This window comes from Lepidothrix coronata, unplaced genomic scaffold (genome assembly GCF_001604755.1).
Source record: "Lepidothrix coronata isolate B3197 unplaced genomic scaffold, Lepidothrix_coronata-1.0 Scaffold52, whole genome shotgun sequence".
Classification (NCBI taxonomy): domain Eukaryota; kingdom Metazoa; phylum Chordata; class Aves; order Passeriformes; family Pipridae; genus Lepidothrix; species Lepidothrix coronata.
This window is the reverse complement of record NW_016690232.1, coordinates 5,028,791-5,047,170: the sequence shown is the minus strand read 5'-3', so window position 1 is coordinate 5,047,170 and position 18,380 is coordinate 5,028,791. Positions and strand designations below refer to the sequence as shown.

The following is an 18,380-nucleotide window of genomic DNA, read 5'->3' as shown; positions in this document are numbered from 1 at the left end:
TCCTCACTCATGACTGGGCAGAAGCACAGGAGTGTTGAGTGAAAGAGGGTGTTAATATGTCTGTTGTCCCCTTAGGAGCCTGGGGGAGGAATGTGATGATGGGGACTTGCTGGATGGAGATGGCTGTTCCAGGAAGTGTAAAAAGGAAAAAGGCTTCAACTGTGTTGGTGAGTCCAAGTGGATTGAGACAGAGTTCCAAATGGATTGACTCCTTTTGAGGCAGGAGTCAAACCTGTACCTTATTCACCCTGCTTCTTAGAGCAGAGGGTGATGCACCTTATCTCCACAAAGCCTGGGTTTGTGGTTGGACTGATCCACGGATCTTGTCAGGCCCTTGTGGTGGGAAAACCCCAGGCTAAACAGCCAGCAAAACTCCTGTAACAGGAGGAGGTGTGTGTGCCTGGAGCCTGGTTTGTGAACAGCTCCTCCCATTCTTCCTATAGGGGAACCAAGCCTGTGCTATGTGCATGACGGGGACGGTGTGTGTGAGCCTTTCGAGAGGACAAGCAGCATCCTGGACTGTGGTCCCTACACTCCTGATGGATACCTGGATCTGTGGGCAGTGAGAGCCTATGCCTCCCATCAGGATGTGAAGTCCTGCCCTGCTTCCTTGGTCACTGGAGAGCCTGTTGTGAAGGTGAGTGAAGGCATGGTCAAAAAAAGTGTTTTCTAGCAAAGCCCATCCTGGGGAGGTCACTGCTGCAAGAGCACAAACAAAACCTTCAAAGCGGCTCTGGAAGCTTTAATTGATTACAATATTCCCACACAGGGACCCAGTGGATGACCTGGGCATTTCTCACACCCCTCCTTCATCAGTCCCTAAGCCCAGGAACTGCAGTTCATGGAGGGGTGTTTCATCAAGACAGGGAGCACCTCCCCTGTAACCACCCCCATCCCACCAGCCAAGTGCACAACTTGGAGCATGTAACTTGTCCCACTGGTGGCTTTAAAAAAAAAATATCCTGTAAGTCTGATACCTTATAAGGTCAGGGCCTGAAAGGATGAAATCACACACACATCAGCATCTGTACTGCTCTCAAGCCCTCTGATCTGAAGCCAAGGAAAAATCAATGGGAGAGTTCCCATCTTTCATATGGGCTTTGGAGCAGAGCCTGGAGGGGATTTCGCCTGATTGGCATTAACGTGGTGTGTAATGTTCTTTCCTAGCAGGCTGAAGAAGGGCAAGAAATATGTAAAGAGATTGTATTTAGTCCTTTATACGTGTGTTTCTACTGACGCAATGTAAGGAACAGTGATGAGAACCTGCAGTGTGATTAAGTTTTCCAGATGTACATGTCTAATGAGATGCTTTGGGCTCCAGTGTCTGCTTCTCTATAATGACACGTGTCTCCAAGGTTTTGTCTGCCAGGCCTATGGGAATGTCTGGAATACCCTGGTATTCAGGCAAATGAATCACACCATTGTATCTCGAGCACAGCCAAAATCAGGATGCTCTGGTCCTACCTACCAGTTCACAGCTTGGCTCATTATTTCTTACTCGGTCCCACAAACACCGTGAGGTGCTTAAACAGCATGTTTACAGCACTCCAAAGTGTCAAGGGCCTCCTGTGCACATGTGTGGGCAGTGAGGTGTCCCTTAGGAAATCACATCCTAACTCTCTTCATGCTGGAAACCACCTTGGGATCCTTCTCAATGGTTGTTGAGTCTTCCCTGGGGTTCTGTAAGTGCTGTTTTTCTCTCTCTTTCCTTGCAACTTTCTGAGTTGAAATAAATCTCTCATTTCAGGTGTGTAAATCCCACCTTCACGATGTGCCAAAGGACCTTTTGCAGGCTGCTTGGTTCCCATGTGCTCCCAGCCAAGAGAATGCTCAGGATCCAGATGAGGAAAAGATGCCCTTGGGTGATGAGGGAGTTTGGCTCAAGGTAAGTGAGGATGTGTGATCAGGCACAGAGGATTTTTTTGTCTTTATCCAGAACTTTGGTGATAAACCCCATCCTTTTCTGTCCTGTAGGAGCTACAGCAACCTTAAAAAATACTCAGATAGGCCTCTTTGCAAAAACCAAATGCCTGTGCATGGGTTTTTTGTAGTTGCCTCCTTCTCACTGTGAATGGCAGACCCATCCTGGGGCAGATTGCCAGGAGAAGGACAGTGCATGAAACCAAAATCCCACAGAAATGCTTCGAGGCTGAGAAACAACTTGCTCCTGTCTCTCTCCCCTGCATTCAAGCAGTGCTTTAACACCTGCAAAAGGAGGGCACAGGCTGTGTTTCAAGTCCTTGTTGCCTTTGTCCCCCATGGCCGTGAAGAGCAGCAGAGGGTATGTGGATATGCTCTGTCATCCTGAGGGGTCCAGCTGTGGCACACAGGTCCTTCTGATAACTCCAGAGCAAAGGTGACACTTCTGTGCCCCAAGGTGCTGGTCCTGCAGCCCAACAGGGGCTCAGGGGCTACCTGGGGAGCTGGGGCGCTGCCTCTGGGAGGATCAAACCTCTCTGTCCCAACAAGCAAAGGAGCAGGACAGAGGAGAACTGAGGGTTAGGCCAAGAGCACTTTTACAGCGTTGGGTTTCTGACCACAGGCACAGCTTAGAGGTTTTGTGGTTGCTGCCTGGTGTTTCTGAAAAGCCAGGCTCTGGCATGGTGCTCCCTCTGCAGTCTGAGACACATCTTGCCCTGCTTTGTTCAAGGTCCTCTAGAGAGGACTCTTCCCAAAACTCTCAGATGACTTGGCGAATCATCAGACCTGAGTCAGTAAACATGGGTATCGCTCTGAGGTCCTCTGTCTCTCCAAAAAAACTTCCTTTAACCTTTCTTTTACTTTTCCCTCTCTTCCTTGTCTGTGTGTTCACAACCCACTTTCTGGCTTCAATGTCTGGCCATGACAGATGTGCTTCCTTTCTTCCTTTGCTAGTGAGAAAGCAGCAGTCCTCCCCCTCTGCCCTACCTCGATGAAAGCTTGCTTTCCACTTCTCACCAGGGGTTAAAGCATGTTCCAGTTTTATTGGAGCTTGTGGTCAGTTCTCTTCCTCTATGGATGTTTATATTAAAGACTTTCATTACTGGTTCTCCGTGCTCTCTCTAGGAGTGCTGTTATTTTCCGCCCATAAAATTATTTATGGACTAGTAATAAATATGCCCTTTTTCTTTTTTTCTTTTTTTTTTTTTTTCATTTTAATGGAGTTGGCCTGATTGGTAACATATTGGGTTAGGAAAGACAGCTTTTTGTTGACAATTTGCCTAGCACAGCTGCCTGCCCGGGCAGGAATGGTGCTGTTGTTGCACATGTGTACCCACGTGCACGTGGTGTTTTGTGGCCACCGACTCCCATGGTCATTTTAAAGCTGTTGCACCTGTGTCACCCAGGTCAGAGCTGCACCACAAAACTCACTGGACAGTAGGAATTGCTTCCTGCAGTGTTTCTCAAGAGGTGGCACCAATGAGCAAGGGAAAGGCTGGGCCCAAGAATCATAGAATGGTTCGGGTTGGAAGGGAACTTAAAGCCCTCTAGTCCAAACCCCACCTTCCGCTAGACTGGGTTGCTCAGAGCCCCATCCAGCCTGACCTTGAATGTTTCCAGGGATCCACAGCTGCTCTGGGCAACCTGTACCAGTGTTTTACCATGCCTACTGCCGTGCTGGGAACAAGTGGGGTGTTTGTCTGTGCCGCCTAACAAAGCATCTGCCAGGCCCTGTGGGTTTGTCTGCAGGTGGGAATTGTTATGATTCACAGATATCCAGCCATGCTTTGTTCTCAGTTTTTAATACGTCTGATGAGGAGAGACATCAAAATCACTTGTAAGCAAGTCAGGATGTGTAACATGCAGGAAATGAAACAGAAAGGGGGAGAGGGAGGGAGGAAAATTAAGAAGATAGCCTGCTGTGGCCAAGCACATAATAGGTATTGAAAAGGATTGGGATGATAATCAAGTCAGCTACTGTTGGTCTAACTTGGGGCCAGCGTCCTTCACACTCATGTAGATGCACTGTAGGAAGAGAAAGACTAAACTCTCCACCTTAAGCTGTGTAGTCCAGGGAAAGCCTCACCTGACCTCTCCAACCATCTCTCCTCCCCTGAGGAACCACACTTGGAGGAGGAGGTGGTTGGGATAAAACAGGCTGGCTCCCTGGGACTTTCCAGCTGTAGCTCTGTCCTTGGGTGCTCCTTGGAGCTGGCTGTGAGCAGTACTGGCTCTTCCTGCTTTCTTTTCCTCTCTTCTTCCTTTCCTGTTTCTTTTCCTTCCTTCCTCTGCTTGTCTCACTGAGGTAGGCAGTGGGGATATACCAAATAAAAATGTTTGAGCCCTCGGGTGACTCCATGCAGCCAGGCCAGGTCTGCAGGAGAGCAAGCCCTGGCTCAGGGAGCAAGTAGACAGCAGTGGGGACTCGCTCACGGGGCGTTTGCTGCCGAGCACCTCCCTGCAGGGTGAGACCCCTGGGCTGAAGCCCAAGGTTTTCTCCTGTTCCCGTGAGTGAGCAATGCCTGACGTGGCACAAAGCCCCCAAGGCTGGGCTGCCACCACAAATGGCGTGGTTGTCCCCTCCACTCCCACAGCTGGCTCCTTGGGCTGTGCCGGGCCAGCCGGTACTTGTCCTCTTCCCAAATACACCTTTGCCTTGGATTTGTGAGCTTCCTCTATGCCAGTGCTCAACACAAACACTCTATCGGGCTGATCTCGATCAAAATGCATCTCTGCACTGGGTGGGGGGGTACCAGGGTGGGGGAGGAAAACATTTCTGTCTTCTTACTCCCCAAGAACGCCTGCCCTGCCATGATTGATGCCACGAGTCTCCCAGCTGCCTCCTGTAGCCTTCAGGGCTGCAGGCAAGTGGCGAGTTGTCGGCTCTCCTCGCAGGCAGGGCTTCTTCCCACAAATCTTTCTGCGTGTTGGCTGGCGGACAGTTTGCAGTTGCTGTGGGTACTGGGGACATTCTTCGGGCTTGTTTTGGGGTTTTTTGGGGTTTTTTTACTGGAAACGTTTTGGAGGCAGGGCTGGTAGCTGTGTGCTCTGGGTGCCTCGCTGGCCTGGCCTGCACTGTGTGGGGTGGGAGTTGAAGCCTGGTGAAGAAAGGGCAGAAAAAGGGTCACCCAGGTGTTGCTCAGTTTTAAGAGCAGCAAATGTGGGTGTTGTGAAGATGCTATTAATTTATGGCAAGGTGGGACTGATAGATATGGAGAAGACTAGTAAAAGGGAGAAGGGGAATTAGGAGGGAAAGGGCCACTTTCTGCTCCCTTCCTTCCTTTCTCTCTTTCCACCCACTTGCAGCCCTGCACCTCTGCAGTCTCTGACCCCTTACTCCTGCTCTCTCACCATGTTCCCTCTTTCTCTCTCCCTTACACATAAGGGATCAGAAAAACTGTGTTTGTGCCTCCTCTCAGGGTCTCTCCTGCCCTCCTTCCTAGGTTTGCTTTGAGAGACCTGCAGTGCCCACCTCCCTCCTGCTCTTCCTGGCCTCCTCCGGCACTGTCCCAAGCCGGCAGCGCAAGCCGACGGTCACTGTCCAGCTGACTGACACAGACGGATGGAACCGCTCTCTGGGTGAGCAACCTGTGGGTTGTGACACCGAGAGGGACACCTGGAGCCCCCACTACAGCTGTGATCTCTCACTGAGTTCGGTGCTGTCATCCCTTGTCCCCACCTGTGGCATTTTCTGCCTCCCGCGCCGGTCTGTGGGGATGCGGGGCAGGAGCACATGAGGTAAATCAAAAGCGAAGCCCTGGGGCTGAGCCAGTAGTTTCTTTCTTTGCCCGTCTCGCAGGGACGTACGAGCTGTCGTGCCAGCACAACCCACTCGTCGTCAACGTGTCCCGTGGCCAGGAGGACCCATCCCGCCCGGTTGCTTCGGTGCTTCTCAACTTCTCCTCCCCTCTCGTGGGCATTGCAGCTGTGGCCTTGCGGACCCCAGCTCAGCCTGGCTCCTCTGGCCCCACCACCTGCCTCCTGCAGCACGAGGAGGGCTGTGGCCAGCAGTGCTACAGGTATGGTCTCATCAGGGCACATCCCAGTGGGCACCCCGAGTTACCTCTCTCCTCTGGGGATTCGTGCTTGAGTTCTGGGGGTTTTATCTTCTCGTTGACTATTTTGTGACTGTTCCCAGGTGGCTTTTGAGGGTTTTTTGGAAGTTCTGAGGCAACGAGTCTTGATTTGCTTATCTCTCTGGGGGGAAAGGCACAAAAACAGATTTTGTGCATGGTTGGTGCATCTGCACAAAACTGTATTAAAGGACTGTTTCCTGGTGGGAACAGCAAGCTCCCTCAGCTAAGAAGTTATCACTGAGGCTTGTTGCTAAAGCTGAAGTGTTGACTTCTTCACCATGTGTTTTACAAGCTCCATCTCCATCCATCCCAAGCTCCTCCACGCTGTGGAAGGTGGAGATGAAGCTCTCCCCCTCCTCTCTGTGCTCACTCCCGGCCTATCCCAGGCTCCTCGCCAAGTCTCACGCTGTCCCCGTCATAACTCGACGATAACACTAATAGTGGCAATCAGCACTTGAATTTATTGATTTATTATTATGTCTGCCTTCATAAGGCAGCAAGCAAGAGTCAGTGTTTGCAGAAGGGGCACCGCTCTCCTAGCGGGTCGTGCTGGTGAAAGGATGGGGAAGGACTGATGTCCAAAATAGACTAAATAAACAAGGCAGTAGGATCGTGCCGAGCGGAGGCACAGACCCAAGGAGGAGCAAAGGGCTGGTGCTCAGCCTGTGTCCTAGAGGGGTGGCAGGGCTGACGACAGCAAGACCTGCCAAGTCTGGCTTTGCTTTTGGATCCCAGGCTCCCTGAAGTTACACGCGTGTGCTGATCCAGGGCTCCAGCTCAGCCAGTTACTCAACCCGCAACGCTGGGAATACCGGTCTTTGAGTCGAGCTCTGCTGGAATTGTGGGGGTGTTAAGCATGGAAGGGGTTTGACCAGGGTCATCACATCACTGCCACTGTTGTATTTCTCCTGCTGATGGCCCTGGATGGATGAACGTCCCTGATAACAAACCAGTGTGCGTGTGTTTGTCTAAAAGCCTGTGAGATTGTGGTACAATTGATTTATGTAGAGTTCTGGAAGCCATGAAGTTCCTTTTTACTTTCTCTGTCTCTCTTTCTTTTTTTTTTTTTTTTTACTATTTTTTCTTTTTTAAGTGCATGTGTGATTTATACAGAAACATAAATCTTAGTGAGTCAGCATGTAAATATTATTCTCAGCCTTACATTAAAGGATCAGCGTCCACCTGAAATGCAGTACGTTTCCTCCTGGTAGCTGTTACAGTTATGTACCCACATGCTTCTAAGACCCCAGCCAACTGATGTGGTTTTTCAATTACATTTTCTCATCCCTTAAAATAATTCTGCATTCTCGTTGCTTGAGAGCCTCCCCCTCCCCCTCAGAAGTGACTGCAAGGAGGAACAGACTGACTGGACCCAGCTGAGCCTTGACTAGGGATGGGGAGATGCCCATATAGGGGCAAATAGAGTGGAAAATAGATGTTTTTCTCTTAAAAGTCTCATTATATCTGAAGCACAAGCCAGTCCCCATATCACCAAGACACACCGAGCAGTGTGCTGTCCCCTTTGCATGGGCACAGCAGGATCCTCATGTCTCCTCTTTCCTTCCCTGCAATCCCACGGGCTCCCCATGGCCTTGGCTTAGCAGCAATATGCTGAATTGCAGGATACACACGTGCCCTTAGCAAATACTCAGAGTAAATCAGATTTGTAGAGTTTTCAGAGTAGGAAATGCTATTCGTGGTATTGATTTTCTGGACTTAAAGGCTTGAATATTTAGAGATTTTAGGCTTACAGCTTCCAGTAGCCACACTAATAATAAGGGATCTTCCTCTGTTAAGTCAGGAAACATCCAAGTATCCCCCCCTTACTATATTTTTTAAAATCTGTTACATCTCCAAAATAGCACAGCAGTATTTTTACTTTTAAGGGCTAACAATTCATTTCATATAAAGCAGGAGGACTCTGGGAGAGAAGAAAATCCTCTGTAAAAGTCCAGGAATAGAAAATCTTCAGAGGTTGAGAGACATTCAACTGCAAAAGATCACGGAAGGTCCATGTTCCTCCTGCACAGACTCGAACTGGCCGTTTGCACGCGCCCAGCCTCACATACACAGTACGTGCATGTGAGTGCTTTCCTAAAATAACCCGGGAAAGGGACAGTAACAAAAGCAACAAAGAAACGAGGTTTCCTGACTTCAGCCTAGAAATGCTCCATTGCCAAAATAATAAATACATGACAGCTTAGTGTTTCTGTAGCATCTCTCATCTTGAAGGATCTCGCAGTGCTTCGCAGGCTGGGGAAAACATCGAGGTCGTGTTTGTGCTGATGAAACGCAGCCCTCTCCAGGTCAGGGTGCAGCAGGCATTTGGTGCTGGAAAAGTGCATCCTTGTTTTGAAGCAAGAGTTGTCTTCTGGTTTTGCAGCCACTCGAGGTGCTGAAGGTTGGCAGAAAACTTGCAGACCAGAGCAGTGGTATCCACCCATCCCACCTCGCTGTTGTCACCAGGAACCCCTCTCTGCTGTCTCTGTCAGCAGATCAGGGGTCATCTTTGCTTTCTGTTCCCAACCTTAACAAGTCAGGCAGAAATCAGACTTTTAACAAGTTTCCACCCAGAAGACTCAAACTCTCTCAGCTTTCATCTTTTTCTTTGCGTTTTCAAACTGAGCCACAGGGCCTCCTGTTTTCCTTGGTACAGGCTATACCCTGAACCAGGGGAACATATTTCATTTCCTCTGTTATGTTTATTTTTAACTTGGTTTTATTTTTAATGTGTTTTATTTTTTGTTAGCATATGCTGGGAAGGGCCTGGGTGAGTTCACAGGAAAGGTGCTACAGGCAGCAAATCTGTGTTTGTGTTTCCTGTGTAGTGCCACCCCCCAAAAGTGGCTGTAAGGTGTCAAGGGTAGTCTGGTTTGGATTCCTTTTGTATGGAAAGTGGATGTCAGGGAGAGAAAATCAGATGGAGGAGGAGGAGGTTGTTTACTTACTGTCAATTTGTAAACTTCATTCAGCAAAGAGGGCTGTTTCCCAAACAGGTTTTATTTGTTTTGTTTTCTTTCTTCCAGGCACCAAATTATGCAGGGTCAGTTTACAAACTGCATCTGTGCTGTTGTGAAGATTTATGGGGACCCTGGGTAGGGATGCTGGGGTCTTATTTCATAGAACTGTAAAATGGTTTGGGTTGGAAGGGACCTTAAAGATCACGATTCTTTCCCTCTGGCCTAGAGTGCCCCGTGGATGGAGTAACCATCCCTGGAGGGATTTAAAAGACATGTAAATGTGGCACTTGGGGACATAGCTTTGTGGTGACCTTGGCAGTGCTGGGTTAATGGTTAGACTTGACCTTCGAGGGCTTCTCCAACCTAAATGATTGTATGATTCTGGGGTCCTGCTGATCTCCTTTCCTGGAGCATGGGATCACCTCAGCCTTTGCCTCTGCCACGGGGACCTCTAAAGGTGCTTCTCCTTCAGCATCAAAGCCTGTTGATCTCTGGCACTTTTCTTGTGGGTCCCTGACTGGCTGATGGGCAGCAGTGCCCAAGGCTCTGCTGTAGGACTTGATCATTCACTTCAATTGGTGGCTTCAGTGTCCAGATGGAAGGTATCAGGGATAACCCTTGGAGGGACAGGGACCATTTTCATGGAGCAACCCACTCCATTCACTCTCTGCAGCCTATTCAGCTTATTGAGTTTAATGCTTTGTATATGGGGGTTTTTTATGATGCTCAAGATATCTTCTGCCTTTCCCTGAGACTAGCCAGTCTCACCTAGGAAAAAATATCTCCCAACACAAGTTTTTCACCAGTTTGATCTCGAGTCAAATACAGGAGCTGTGAAACAGCGTGCTTGGTGTCACCTCATGGAAAGGGTCACCCAGTCCTATAAACTTGTTCCAAGCAGGGCCAACCCCTGATACATCGAGGGAAGGTGGATTACAACACAGAGCATTTGTGTGAGGTGCAAGGCAGCTTTCCTTTCTGACCTTGGCTCCTGGTGATACCCTGGAGCTTGATCTTGATTCCTTATTCTCTTACCAGTATGGATCTTATGCGAATCATGCAAAGCCCTCTGTCCTTCCCGTGTCCCATGAAGAAGCAACAAGAACTGGGAACCCCTGAGGTTTGCCTGCAGAACCCTTGGTGTACCACTACAGGCAGCCTCCCCTGTTCTGCCCTGCCTTTCCTAATGTCATACAGGCACAGGGATTTTTCACAGGAACTGGATTAAACTCATCCTTCAGAAAGTTCTCTTATCTCCTGTCACAAGCTGCAGGAGGTCATGAGTCCACCATTTCCCCTGCTGAGCTGTTCTCATACCCAGTAACCCTCTCTGCTGAGAAGGTGCCTCTGATTTCAAGATGAAAGGTGTTGCTTTTGCTCCATCCTTGTCAGAAAGGTCTCAGTGCCTCCTGCCACAGATGACTTTTCTGTGTGTATGTGTCTGTACAGAGCCGTCAGATCCTCTCACTGTCTCCTCTCTGTCGTGATAAATATTTTTTCCTCCTTAAATCTTACAGCATAAGTCTTGTAGCTTAGCTATGGCTTCTGCTTGCAGCTCCCCTTTTGAAATCTTTCTGCTATTTCTATGTCTTTCATGGTGGTGGATGTGGATTAGAAATGAATTCCTATGGGCAAGCTGAGAAAATGAGGTGCAGTGTGTTCCTGTGGGGATTGGATATGGATAAAGGTGTTCTTTAGGTATAGTCTGTCCTGGATCATGTTGGGAAGCTGACTAGACCAAACCTGCCATCTCATTCAACCTCCCTTTCTGTTCTTCTGTACATCTATTTTGGTGTAGCAAACAACAACAACAACAACAAAAAAAGATGGAAACGAACTCTCTGGAAATATATCGAGTTGGTTTACTCTTGCTTCTTTTTTCCCCTTGTGGCTGCAGAGGGGCCAACAGGTCATTCGATGTGTTCCTGATGCCTTTTCCCTGTCTCTGAGGCAGATGACAGTGGATGACTCACAGGGATGTTATTTTTTTTGCCAAGTTTCTTTGGGAGTCACGTACAGAAGCAAACACCTTTTCTTGGGATGGCAACCTCAGTGAAGATCGTAATCAAGAGGCATCAGCACCGTTGGGTCTGTACACGTAGCCTGCTCCCACAAGGGTTGTTGCCATCAGATTTACGGGAAAAGTGAGACCTTTCACCTCCACGGGAAACACGCCTGAAGGGAGACATTCCCAAGTATTTCCAAAACACCTTTCCTCATTTCCTAGCTATTCTCTTTTGCTAGACCACATTGGGGTAAACATCTTTTATCTCACTGATGTTGAGTGCTACAATCCAGGCTCCACCAGCGTACGTGCAGTGACGACTTTTAACTTCAGGAGATTTGGCTGAAGCCTTTACCTTTCTGTCAACATCTCCTATAACCCCCTCTACCCAAAAATTCGCACCATGAGAAGAACTTAAAAGTTTCCCCTGCTAGGAGTTGGAGCTTGATGATAAGGGATGTTTTAGCAGCAATCTCTGGGTCGAAAGCTTGGGTAGATGCTACAGCAATGCACAGATGATTTATTATACTTCAGGCAGCTGCACTGCATTTGACTTGGCTTAGTTTGACGTGGGTAAAACTATCAGTATTCTCTGTGTTTTGTGAAATAAGTGCTGTAAAACATGAAATTTCAGCTTTTCAGAATTTGGGATCTGTCACAACAAAAGCAATGTCTCCCTATCAGCCTTGCCACCACTGGCTCAACATGCTCCATTGCTGGCAGTGGCTTTTGTCCTAGAAGGATGGAGGATTCCGAAGGAAAAGTTTTGCTCTAGTTTTTAGAATTGTTCTCATTTCAGGACAAGGCTCTTACCATTTTGGAGCAGTTAGGGCCATTGCTAGGCAGAATTTCACAGCCTTCCAGATCTGAAACTTCCTTTGATGTATAAGTTATGGGACTTGGTGAGCCCAGAAAATCGTGCAGGCTTGTGCTGACATGGAATAAGTTAGAAGAAAAATCTTGGTATTTTGTAAAAATGTTGTTGACAAATCATTAGTTTGAGCTTCAAAAGATGCTGGGGTAGAAGTGGAAATTTTTTTGGATGTTTCAGGCAGAAAAAAAAAATAAAAAAAATATTGGCTCATCCCACATCTTATATGGCCTGAATCAGAAATGGGCAGGAGTCAGGAGTTTGCAGCTGCGATACAGGAATTTCATTTATCATCAAAAGCAGAAAGAGCTCCTTCATGCTGAGATCAGAACTGGGCTAACTGCACCATTTCCTTGTCCAGCCTTCGCTAGGGTGTTCCAGGGACTGGGAGCCGCGAGTTATTCCATCACTTTACCCGAGTCCTGGTAAAGTGTGTGGATCATGATGGGGCCAGGCCACAGGGCTTTTTTCTTTTTTTGACCTGCACTTGTACACCACCAGGCTCAAGAGTGTCCTGGCCTGGAGTAAAGCAGTGACAGCAACGATGATGCTGATAATGACAAAGGAAGTCACAGAATCATGGAGTATTCTGAGTTGGAAGGGACCTGCAAGTAATCAAGTCAAAGTTTTTAGGTAGAATTGATGTATATTTTTTTTAAGCTTAGGGATATATTTGAGAAAATCAGACAGCTTTCAGTGACGTGAGCCCCTCTTTAGGTCTGGAATAGCAACACCAGACTTCAAAGCTACGTGTAGGATGAGAACAGCTTCTCGGAACTTGAGCTGATTGCTCTCAGATCATTTCCAAAATAAAATCTAGTGGGTATTTGTGGGATTAGGGGTGTAGTTAATCAGAGAGAAAACAGTGATAGTCATTTTCTGGGACAAAGAAAAAGGTAATTATTTCAACCCAAACCTTACTCTGATTTCTAAAATATATCTACTTGCACATACAGAACCTGTGATAAATATAAAAAGAAATATTTTGATATTTTGATTTATGACCTGTAATTATGTATAACTACCCTATATAACACTTTGTATTTATAATACAGTAAAAAAGTTGCTGATCTCTCAATCTACTTTTATGCCCCATTGCCAGTTATGCTTCTGAGCTAGTGGAAAACCATGATGTGCCCAGCATTGCTGAAAAAGATCAGTTCTTGCTTTATTGTTATTTAATAATAGCATTGTCCCAGCTGCTGAGGCTGCCCCAGATGATGTGCTGTCCCTCTATCAGCACCAGCAGAGCTGCTCCAGCCGAGCTCTTGGCTTTGGATGTGTCTGGAGGATGCCACCACCCACCCTTGATCCAGTGCTGTGATGAGCAAATGCTCCATAACTCAACATCATGACCATCAACCTTTACTGTGAGGGTGGGGAGGCACAGGTTGCTCAGAGAAGCTGTGGATGCCCCCTCCCTGGAAGTGTCCAAGGCCAGGTTGGATGGGGCTTGGAGATGGGGCAACCTGGTCTAGCAGAAAGGTGCATCTTCATGAGTACCTGTGACTGGCGTGGAAGGGGATGGGATGCAGAAGCAAGGCTGGAAAGAGAAGTTCCTCTGCTCCTGCAGAGGAACTGCAGGAAGTTTAGGAGAGCAGCTCCATCACAGGGAGGTGGAGTTTAGGGATGGGAGGATGTGTGTGCTGGGGGCACAGGCAGGGAGCAAAGCAACTGCTCGGAGAAGGTGACTGCAGGAGGGGAGGGAGGGGAGAGGGCTACAATTGGTACCAGATGCCCTCAGAAGCTAATGACCTGACAAACGCTGTTGCTCATAAAACAAATTCTTTAAAAAGGAAGCAAATGGAAATATAAGCTAGTGAAAGAATTTGCAGCAGCTGCCCTGAAACCATTTCTCACTTCATAAACAGGTCTGCATTGAAAAAACAGCCCCTTTCTTCTTGTTCTCCTTTGTGGTCCCCTCCTGTGCCCACCGGCTCTTTCAGGGTTGTGGCCTGCAGGTTTCCACCGTGTCTTTGGCTCAGTGGACTGGTCCAGAGTCAACAGCACATTGTGTTCCCTCAACGTCTGTGTCGGCACCGATTTCTTCTTTTTTTTTTTTTTTTTTTTTTTTTTTTTTTGGTGTCATTTGTGGTATTTCTAGCTGTGCATCCTTGGCTGGAGAGGGTGAGCGAAGGCAAGAGGCAGAGGCTTGCCTCTGCCTCGCTGGGAGAAAGGCAGCCCATGGAAATGGCCAGGAGCCCTGTGCAAAGCAGAGAGCAGAGGGAAGCGAGGTGTTCGGGTACAACTCCTTCCCTTCTCTCCCCACTTAATGCATGAAGCTGCAGCAGCTCTGCCCCTGATTGAGGAGGGCTGAAGTCAGTTTTTGCACCTATACCACTTGGTAACAGATAAAGCCAGGCTGATGGATAACCAGAGCATGTTGTGTCAACCCCGTGTCTTGTGCCCATTCCATCCCAAGTAATTAACCTACTGGCTGCATTTCACTGTTGGAGATCATAACCCTTTGGCCAACACTATTCTTCCCTGTGGGATTGTTTGTGATGCTTAAATAATCAGTACCTAATGACTGGTCCTCAGTGGGAAGCTGCCGCAGCAAGGAGGAGGAGGAGGATGTTTATTTCCAAGGAGCTGGTGATGCATTGCAAACTTTCCTGTGACCTCTTGTAGCTTGCAGTGGTGCCCTGGGGAGGTTACTCCTCCTTTTAGCTATGTCTCACCTTAGTGGCCCCGGGTGAGTCTGTAGTGCTCGACCAGGTGCATGCCGGGAAGGTCTTAATCCCAAAAAGTCTGACATCAGCATGCACAGGCTTGAAATGCTGTGTGGGCCTGTGGAAAGAGCAGAGATGCTGAAGACCATCACAGCAGAGTGGGGAAGTGACAAGAGTGGGGTGGAAGGGCCAATTGCATGTCCAGCTTCTCCCTTCCATCACAAGCTGTGGTTGTAGCTGTGTGGACATGAAGGGGGACTGCACGTCATCTGAAGAGTCTCTCATGGATGGTTCCCTAATATCTGCAAGAGTTTCTTCTCCAGCTAAACTTTTCCTCACAGTTGGAGAATCCTCTGTGGATTCTCTGATGTCTAATACATAGTTTGACATACCCAACACCCTTCTATCAGCAAAGGGTTTAAAAAGGCCTCTTCATCTTTTTCTTCCTGACCATCTGTTTCTGCAAGTTTTGTCTTATCCTGTACTAAGGCTGACTGAAATTGAGGTGTGGATTCGAAACTCATACAAAAATATACATCCTGCTTCCCCTCTCTTTGTCACCTCTCTCTTTTTGTTCTCTTGGTCCTCCTGCAATGAGGCCCTTTGGTGCCAGGCTGTATGCAGGCTCTGTCCCACGCAGCCTGCACACCCTGGAGCAGAGGAGCTGGAGTAGCCTCGCCAGGCAGCATGGATTTTGGAATGTTGTTGAGCTGTGCCTCCTTTCATCCACTTGAAAGAACACAATGGTTGCTGGGAAGGTGTGAAATGGGGTTGGGATGAGGTCCAGCCAAGGCAGAGCTGGGAAAAAGTACCCTCCTGGCACCATTATAAGGAGACTTCAAGCCTGGAAGAAGCTGGGGCTGAGGGATAGGTGTGCATCTCCAGGAATCTGCGACCTGCTGGGTGTTCCATGCAGGGGCCACCTGGAGAGAGCCCTTCCTTGCTGAAGACCCACTCATTGATTCCTTCTCTCTTCTCCTCCACAGCTGTGCCCACGGTGCCTGTGTGGGGTCAGGAAGCTGCACACAGCCTCTGCTTGCTCACACTGCCACCCTGAACTGCACATCGGATGGCCCGGGGCACATGGAGTGCACTGTCACCTGCCAGAGGGGCTTTGTCCCCCGCTCCAGCAATGGGAAGAGCTTGGGCCTCAACCAGGTGAGTGGACCCTCAGGTGGGGGCGACCTCATGGCCTGTTGGACCACAACCTAGTTAAGAAAGATTTAACCACCCTGCAGCAGTAGGAGTGACCCCAGAACACCTTGTTCCTCCAGCTCCAACCTCCTCACTGCTTTTCCAATAAATCCCAGCCTAGTGTTGCTCCGGTGCTGGAGCTCTGGGCTCATGGCTGGTGGTCCTGCTCTGGAGATCCACCTCCTTCCCTTTCTGCAGTCCTACTTCTCCCAGCCTAGTGCTGTCTGCAGACCACAGCCCTGCCAGGCTGAAAGGCACTGCAGGGGATGTCCCAAGCCAGGGTGATGCACTCCCTGCAGAGGGAGAGGTAGGCATTCCTGTTCTCCATTGGGCATCGCTGGGAGGGTTAAACATCCCTGGGATGTTTTCTCTCTTAAAGCTGAAGTTAATGGCTCAGGAAAAAATGAAGTCATTGCAGAGCAACTATATTTAGCGGCAGCTGAGAGCACGGAGAGCTTTTTTTTCCTTTGTGTTGCATTGCAGGAATGCTGCCCATGCCAGTGGGGCAGCACAGAGGTCACCATGAAAGACTTTGTCCCACTTTCCAGAAGGCTAGGGGATGCCTCTGGAAAGCCACACGCCCGCACAGCTCTTAGCTGTTGACAGAGGAGACCTGGGACTGATGTGTCCTTGGGAGCTGAGCTGCCTTGGATCCGGGCAGTCACCTTGGCAGGGCTGTAGGCACAGCATGTCCTGTCCTTAGGATGTTCCAGGAGGGGAACTCGAGTCTCCAGGGTTGAGGTGGTTCCCATGCCAGACTGAGTGAGAGCGTGAACTCGTGTGGGGTGTGGACAGATGCAGGTGAGTTGGGCCATCTTAGCAGGGAGGGCCTTTCCTCTCCGTGGAGATCTGCAAGTGCTTGTGACTCCTGGTAGGCACGTTCCCCATGCTCTGGCCATTGGCATTGGCCAGAGGAGAGGTGGGCACTGGAAAGTGCAGTAGGGCAGCTGGGGATGCCCTGCTCAGCCCCTGGTCACTGGGAGGTTATTAATTACATGGTCACACGGCTCTGTGGGCCGAGGCATGCCCAGGGAAAACAAAATGTTCCCATTCTCTGAAATGAAACCGCACAAAATAAATCTGCCTTGGGTGACAGTTTTCCTATGTTTGGCAACGAGATGGGAAACTTCTGAACAGAGCTTCACCATGTGGCTGTCACAGCAGATGGCAGCTTGCAAATGCCTTGCCCTGAGCCCTCCAGTGATGTTACTGGTCTGGCTGTGACCTTACTCATCTCAAGGCATTTTGGGAAAATGCACGCAGCTCTTCTTCTGAGCATCCTCTTCCGCCTCATTCAGCTACACTATTATCCTGCTGCACACTCCAGAGGACCAGACTCAAGTTTGGGGATGTCCTTGAGAGCCACCACATCCAGGTTCAATAAAAACATGCTGAGAGGGAGGACAGGTCACATGTTTGACTGTACGAGCAGCGTGGTTGTGCTCAGCAAGTGAAGGGACATCAGGAACACACCTCTTTGATCCTTGGCCCCTGGCTGAGGGCTGGTGGATTGGGGTGAGCAGTCTGAGCGTGGAAATCAATAGATGTGGTTGGAAGGGACCTTTAAAAGATCACCCAGCCCAACCCTCTCCTCATGGCTAGGGACACCTTCCACTAGATCAGGTTGCTCACGACAAACCATCGTCCACCACCCAGTTTTGATGAAGTTGGTAGCACATTTTGACCATGTTTAGTGGTGGGGCCACGGGGGTTTATGTTCTCATGCAGTCCCCCATCTGTGTAAGGGCTGTTTAATTAGGATTGGTAAATGAGGTTTTACGATTTCAGTGAGGTCTGTGGGCTGAGGCATGAGGGAATTGGTGCACTTAGGGAAAAACAATCAACAGAAGAGCTGCCTGACAACAGCTGAAGCAAGACTTGATCTTTTAGGGGAGAAAATTGCAGCGCACAGAGCTGGGAATAACTTAACTCAGGAAGTTGGAGTGTATCTTGAAGGGACTTTCCTTTTTCCCTTATTATGCTCTGGCACTGCTCAGACAATGCACAGTGACTGGAGGGTTACCCCAAGGGCCATTTGCTGCTTTCACACCCCACGTGCCACCCTGTGAACAGGTAAGGCCTTTGTGACTCAGTGTCCAGAGTGGGGAGAAAGGGCACAATGGTGGAAGAAAAATGCTAGAGAGCTCTCTTTGTCCTGAAACCTGTGTTGCACCTTTCTGCTGCAATGGCACACCAGTAGATTAAAGTTCCCTTGCAGGAACTTTGGATGGAGCTTTGCTTTTTCTGCTGCAGGAGGTGGTGCTGATGTGCAGCTCCGGACGGTGGGACAGATCTGTGACTTGTGACCCCATCGACTGCGGTGTCCCTGACCAGTCCCACGTGTACTATGCTGAGTTCTCCTGCCCCATGGGGACCACCTACCTGCAGAGATGCTCCTTCTCCTGCATCCACCCAGCCAAGCTTCAAGGTACGGTCTGGAGTGCTGAGAGATTTAACCACCCTTTTTCATGCCACCTTTCCATGCCTATCCCAAGTTGTTCAGACCACTGGAATTTCCCATTTATCCTGGCTTCTGCCAGCCAGGTGGGCTCTTACTTCCCGAAATGGTGGGTGTCCATCCCCCTCGAGCAAAGACACCACGGTGTGGGGATAATTCCCTCTGACTCCCATCCCCTGGCTGGCAGCCCTTATCCATCCACCTCAGGGTGTTGCAATGTCTTC

The 18,380-nt window shown here is 49.1% G+C and overlaps 1 protein-coding gene across 1 annotated transcript in view; it reads left to right on the top strand.

Annotated features, from left to right (window-relative positions):
- PAPPA2 (pappalysin 2) overlaps nt 1–18,380 on the top strand; it is an 88,662-nt gene that overhangs the window by 40,906 nt on the left and 29,376 nt on the right. The window contains exons 11-17 of the mRNA XM_017815651.1: nt 76–167; nt 444–637; nt 1,748–1,885; nt 5,364–5,499; nt 5,720–5,939; nt 15,491–15,662; nt 17,952–18,126. Of these exons, the coding sequence (XP_017671140.1) occupies nt 76–167; nt 444–637; nt 1,748–1,885; nt 5,364–5,499; nt 5,720–5,939; nt 15,491–15,662; nt 17,952–18,126 (1,127 nt within the window). The remainder of the gene's footprint in view (nt 1–75; nt 168–443; nt 638–1,747; nt 1,886–5,363; nt 5,500–5,719; nt 5,940–15,490; nt 15,663–17,951; nt 18,127–18,380) is intronic.